A 6,000-nucleotide genomic window follows, 5' to 3' on the forward strand; every position below is an offset into this window, starting at 1 on the left:
AAAAAAAAGTTTTGTACTCATTTGAAAAAGTAAAAACTTTATATTTTAGTAAGTGTGTTCATTTATAAAAAATAAAAAGTTTGGTGATGTTGGTAGAACCAAGTGCAATAATAAGTTTTACTAAGTGCACTAAAAATAGTATTAACATATACATCCAAAGAAGTGGGCTAAATGTGTGCTTTAAAAGCTTGTACCAAGTGCTTTAAGAATTATATTTTGTTATTATTTTTTTAGATAATCGGTAAACTATTTTATTAAAAAAAAATTTACCACTTCTTAAGCATAGTCCTTTAGGGCCTATGATTAGAAAAAATAAATTTACATTTGAGAGGATACCTTTTTGACTTTTTCCATCTCTATGACTTTCTGTGTATTTAGCTTCAAAATAGATTTTTTTTGGTCAAATATTATTAAAAACTAGGAAAGAGCTACAAAATTATAAAACAACAAAGAAAAAAAGATTACAAAGGGTATGAAAGTCATCGGTCCAAGTAGGAGTTATCTTACTTGTAGCTTTTAACCAAGTAAAAGAAGACATTCTAATGCTATCAAAAGTGTCACTTCTTTTTATTGACATGGAGCCAGAAAGGTTGTCGTTTCGGAAACGTCATGTCCACCAGAAAGTAGAGCCAAAAGTGAAATGTAGACGAGACTTTGTAACGGAAGAAGCAGCGAACAAGTCTATCAAAGCGAATACAAGAGAGCATCAAGCTGATCTTGTGACTGTATCTGTGGCTACCGACGCCAACTCCAATCCCATGAACGACCATTCTACATATCACTAACAGTGCAATATTTGTTGGAAGCTAAGTGATACAATATGTTGAATTTAAGAGCAAGTGGTGTAGCACTAACCCACACATCATGCCAATAACTTGTGTCTGGCCCATTACCAACAAAACGGTTAAGGGTGTCTTTCGGTAGGCAACTAGACAACTTTAAGGATTTGAAAAGAGATACAATACTATGGCACGTTCCATGAGTTTTACATCCGTTACAACCAAGACCAAACCGAACTCCATAAATAGCAACAATAAGCTTTGCCCATAAAGAATCGGGATTGTGAAGAATTCGCCATATCTATTTTAGCAGCAAAGCGTGATTAAATGCCTTGAGACTATTAATTCCCAAACTTCCTTTGTTTCTATTTGTAAGAATAGAATCCCATTTTACCCAAGTCATCTTCTTCGTATTACTATCACCACCCAAAAAAAACTGGATCTAATCGATTCAATAGTATTTAGCACAATTTTGGGTGCGTGGAATAGGGAAAACAGATAGATACTTCCAAGGATCAATTTAATTAAAGTCATTCTACCCCCAATGCATAAAAGATGAGCAGACCATGAGATAACCTCAAACGGTACTTTTCAATAACATTACACCGATTGACAACACGGTTCATATTTGCTCCCATGGTGAAGCCAAGAAAAGTAAAAGGGAGATCACCTGGTAAACAACCAACTCGAGCTGCTAAAGAACTCAATTGAGCTTCAATGATGTCCACCCTATATTAACATTTAGCTTAAGACCAGAGTCACGAAAGTAGTTATCTAGGATGAGAATCATACGCTCGAGGTCTTGCGGGCACCATTCATAGAAACGCCACATCATCTGCAAACATAAGTGAGAAAAACCCAAGTTATTAATTTTTATCCCTTTAATCATGTTAGAGCGAATCGCATTATCAATTGCTAAATGCAATCCTTCCATGACAATAAAAAATAAGAACGGGGGATAAAGGTTCTCCTTGTCTCAATCCACACTTAATATCAAACTTCGATGTAGGGCTACCATTAACTAGGATCGATGTTCTTGCAGACGAAAGGCACCCATGGATCCAAGATTTACACTTCCTGCCGAACCCAAGTGAATCAATAATATGATCCAGGTACCTCCAATTCACAGAGTCAAAAGCTTTTTCAAAATCTATCTTGAAAATCATAAGGCTTTTGTGGCGCTTTTTGTAATAATCAATAATCTCACTAAGCATGAGGGGTCCATCAAGGATTTGTCTTCCCCAAATAAAAACCGTTTGCTCTGGACTAATAATTCTATCAATCACATAAGAGAACCTGTTGGCCAGAATCTTTGCCACGATTTTATAAGGCGCTCCAATGAGAGAAATAGGATGATAATCTTTAACATGAACCGGATTACTTACTTTAGGAACCAACGAAATGAAGGACTAGTTAGACCCATTCGGAAACGTGCTGGTTTGCATGAAGTTAACAACAAAAGATTCTACATCCTCTCTAGGCAGTCCCAATATGTTTTATCGAAAAAAATGGAAACCGTCTGGCCCTGGAGCTTTATCCGATCCACAGTCCCAAACAGCTAATTTAATTTCATATCTTGAAACCTCACTTTCTAAGAAAAAAGAGTCGGCATGAGTAAGAGATTTTGCTCCTGAGATTGGATTGGCGCGAAGGATCTAAAAGGGTGGTGTGTTTGAAACTTAGATTTGAAGACTAAGGAATTCATTTTTGACTTTAGTGGGGTCTGTAATCCACGTACCTTCAACAAGAACCACTCGAACGAGCTGCGATCGTCTCTTTATTTTTAACAGACCATGAAAGTAACCGGAATTATCGTCACCATCAAGCGCCCAACGAGCCCTAGATTTTTGAATCACATCCATGGCTCTAATGTCTTCGATGTTTTTCCTTTCCAGAAACAGGTTGGCCCGGTGTGAAACATCTTGTTGGGTTGCTCTGCCATTGTCCAACAATATATCCAAACTTTTAATCTCGGAATCAAGTGTATCCAACCGAACAATATATTGATTTCGATTTTTACCGTTCCAAGATTTAAAATCAAGTTTTAACAACTTAAGTTTGGAGTGGAGAGGTGCAGCTGGAAAGTCTGCAAGACATGAGGCAACAACCGAATTAGCACCCTCCCTAAGCAACCATGATTCGATAATTTAAATGGGGTAGGCCCGTAATCCAAACTCTCAAAATGGAACAAGAGAGGACTATGGTCAGAGTGCTTTCTATCGAAATCAGAAATCTATCAATTCGATTCATCTTTGTTCCGGGAGTGTTCATCCAAGTAAAGGCTTCAGAATAGATTGAACAAAAGATAAAAGAAATTGCCTTAATAAAAATGAAGTTGTCTGCTATTAACAACTTACCTCACTCAATTGTATTGAAACAGAAAGATATATACGAAAATCACATATATCAAGTACCGAATTTCAAATATTGACTACCTACATAACTATAAATGAAAAAGCTATAGTAATCATATCAAATATATAGAATTGAAGAATTCTCATGTTGATTCGGCTTGTTTGTTGTTCTGAGTTGGCACGGTATCAATGTTTAATTCTCCAACACCTTTGTTTGGTCCAATGCTGCAACGATCCGTGTTATGTCTCAGAATTGCATCCTTGATTTTCTGAAACTGCAAATGCAGTACTGATAATCATTAATGAATTACAAACAAAATACTGCAAATGCAGTACCGATAATCATTAATGAATTACAAACAAAATATGGCGCTTGTGATGCACAACTTCACGAGTATCATTTAGCTTTAATATATTAGAGGGTTTAATGCATTTTGTGACCTTTAAAAGTTACACCTGAGTCCTGACTAGTCAATAGATAAAAATCGAGTCAATCGACCATTACTAAAGGCCATTTAGCCTAACGGTGTATGAATATGAGTGTGCGATGTACGTATTATGGGAGTTACATTAGTATCTATGAATATGATCACCATTCTAAAAAACAGAATCACCTCTAGAAATTATTATATTTTTACACAACATTTTGTATGAAACAGATTCTAAATTTCCAAAATCCATAAATCAACTCATTTTGACATGTTATGAAAATTGCTCAATTTTGCATACACAACCACGCCCTACTCGTTTCATATCTAATCTGCTTAACGAGTTAATTCCATAACAGAAAAGATTATCAAGGCAATATTTGCTTACTTTAACAAGTGAACAAGAAAAAGATTCTAGCTGACCATCAGATCCACGATAAAAATGGAAATATGGAAGGACCTTCACGTTCAAGTTCTTGCACATTGGCTTGTTCTCATCAAAGTTGACTTTCAAGAATAAGATTTCGGGGTGTTCTTGTGCCGTCTTGCATAGCTGAAATTTATCAATTAAATCATTAAATCTACATCATCTATTAAATAAACCATTATTAAATGATCATATGTTAGATATCGACATATTACTCCATCTGAGATTATCAATAAAACCTTTAGTAGCATCATAGTAGTATTATTTAAATTTCAATATCCATAACACTCCTCAAACTCAAACAACGAGATGAACAACGCAAACTTACCCCATCTATATAGTTTATCTTGAACAGCAAACATAATTTTTTTAATTTACAAAAACACAAACAAATTTGAAGACACGTGTTACTCAGACTGATCTTAAAACTCAAATCATACTAAGTATTTACCTTTGGGTATAAAGCGCGACAAGAAGCACACCATGTCCCATAGAAATCAACAATGACTAATTTATCTCCAGCCTCACTCAAGGCTGTCAAAAACTCTTGCGTCGAATGTATGTCGATCATATTTGGACCTCCACTTTTCTCCCACCATTTTGGCTGTTCAGTTTCGGTAATAGTTGCTTGTATCTGAATAAGTTATCAAACAAGCATATAATTAAAGATGAAAACATAATTAACTATCTCATTCACCCTCGTCGTCAATCATGTCAGGTCATAATGATCGTTATCAATGTTGTCAGGTCATAATATCAGTTTAAAAGTTCAAACACCAAGTTCATCGAAAACCATTACTGTAACAACATAGATCAGATTGATGATTCAAATAAGTCCTTCAAATGTAAAAGGGACTAACAATTTCCAATATACTTATCGACAGATAATACCATATATTGCTTATTCACCAGTTAAAGACCATACATTGATATCACTAGTATTCGAATGAAGTACATTGTTGAAGCTACAACTGCGAAATTAGCAATCCTAAATCTCAATGAGGGTATAATAACCTTAATACTAATTTGGTAAGTACAGAACAACAGCTAATAGCAACCTTATTTCACAAATATAATATAATTTGAAAGAGAAGCAATCTACCCAGTTTGACAAATAACAACAAACCTAAAACCCCAATTCACATAATACTACATAACTTCACTCAAATCGAATCCAAATACAACATAATTTCTCATTCATTTCATGAATTCAAGAAACCCTATAAAGTTCCAGATAAGACTTACAACTAACTGAAGTAACCCCCATTTTTGGGTTTTTAATTTTTCCACATAACCCTTGCATAAAAATCCCAACTTGCTGAAACCAAAACCCTAATTTACTGCAACAAAGAAAAAAACTGAATTTTTATAAACTTTACCTTGAATTGGACCGATTGCTTTCTGGGGTTAATTCCAATTCGAGAATTTATGATAAAATCAGAAGCTAAACAAGGATTTGCAGCAATCGATAACACCCTTTTGCTGTTGCTATTACTTTTGGTTAGTAATTGATGTTGATGAACTGAACTCAATGACGTTGATAAGGATGATGAATTAAAGGATAACAACCGAACAACAGCCGCCATTGAATACACCTACAGACACAAATTATAGATGTAGAAATATAAGATACGAAGGAATTTTTGTCTATTATATACTCAATAAAGAGTTTATTGTGAAAGGTATGAAAGATAAGATCAAACTCTGATTGATATTTATGTTCAAGAGTATGAAGTTTTAGCAAAAGTTCGATGAAGAGTTTGTGCAGAGTATTTTCATGAAGGAAGTGAGGAGGGGATTTGTGTGAACCAGAACATACCAAAACTGTGCATATATCGGAGTACTATTTCTTTTTTTTCTTTTTTTTCTTTTTTTTTTGAAAAATCAATTCAAAATGCATTAAACTTTGATCAAATTCTTATTGTACGCATTCAACATTCAAATCTCATATTGTATGAATTTAACGTTTTTATTTATTATATTGTATGTATTTGAAGGTTAGTAACCTGTAA

General features: G+C 34.4%; 2 protein-coding genes across 3 annotated transcripts; both read right to left on the minus strand.

Annotated features, from left to right (window-relative positions):
* Positions 1–567: 567 nt before the first annotated feature.
* On the minus strand, positions 568–2,641 carry LOC139871499 (uncharacterized). Its single transcript, XM_071859202.1, has 6 exons — positions 2,518–2,641; positions 1,733–2,163; positions 1,592–1,614; positions 1,319–1,508; positions 787–1,080; positions 568–681 (listed from the first exon to the last, which is right to left on the minus strand). The coding sequence occupies exons 1-6, from the start codon at positions 2,639–2,641 to the stop codon at positions 568–570; spliced, it is 1,176 nt and encodes a 391-aa protein (XP_071715303.1).
* A 441-nt stretch (positions 2,642–3,082) lies between these two features.
* Positions 3,083–5,786, minus strand: LOC139872446 (thioredoxin-like 2, chloroplastic). 2 transcript variants are annotated; one of them, XM_071860323.1, is made up of 5 exons: positions 5,692–5,784; positions 5,368–5,583; positions 4,440–4,622; positions 3,950–4,114; positions 3,083–3,408 (listed from the first exon to the last, which is right to left on the minus strand). In XM_071860323.1, the coding sequence occupies exons 2-5, from the start codon at positions 5,572–5,574 to the stop codon at positions 3,277–3,279; spliced, it is 687 nt and encodes a 228-aa protein (XP_071716424.1). In that variant the 5' UTR covers positions 5,575–5,583; positions 5,692–5,784; the 3' UTR covers positions 3,083–3,276. The 2 variants fall into 2 exon arrangements, with proteins under 2 accessions (XP_071716424.1, XP_071716423.1); XM_071860322.1 differs by having other exon boundaries at positions 5,368–5,786.
* Positions 5,787–6,000: the final 214 nt, after the last annotated feature.

This window comes from Rutidosis leptorrhynchoides, chromosome 10 (assembly GCF_046630445.1).
Source record: "Rutidosis leptorrhynchoides isolate AG116_Rl617_1_P2 chromosome 10, CSIRO_AGI_Rlap_v1, whole genome shotgun sequence".
NCBI classification, from domain to species: Eukaryota; Viridiplantae; Streptophyta; class Magnoliopsida; order Asterales; family Asteraceae; genus Rutidosis; species Rutidosis leptorrhynchoides.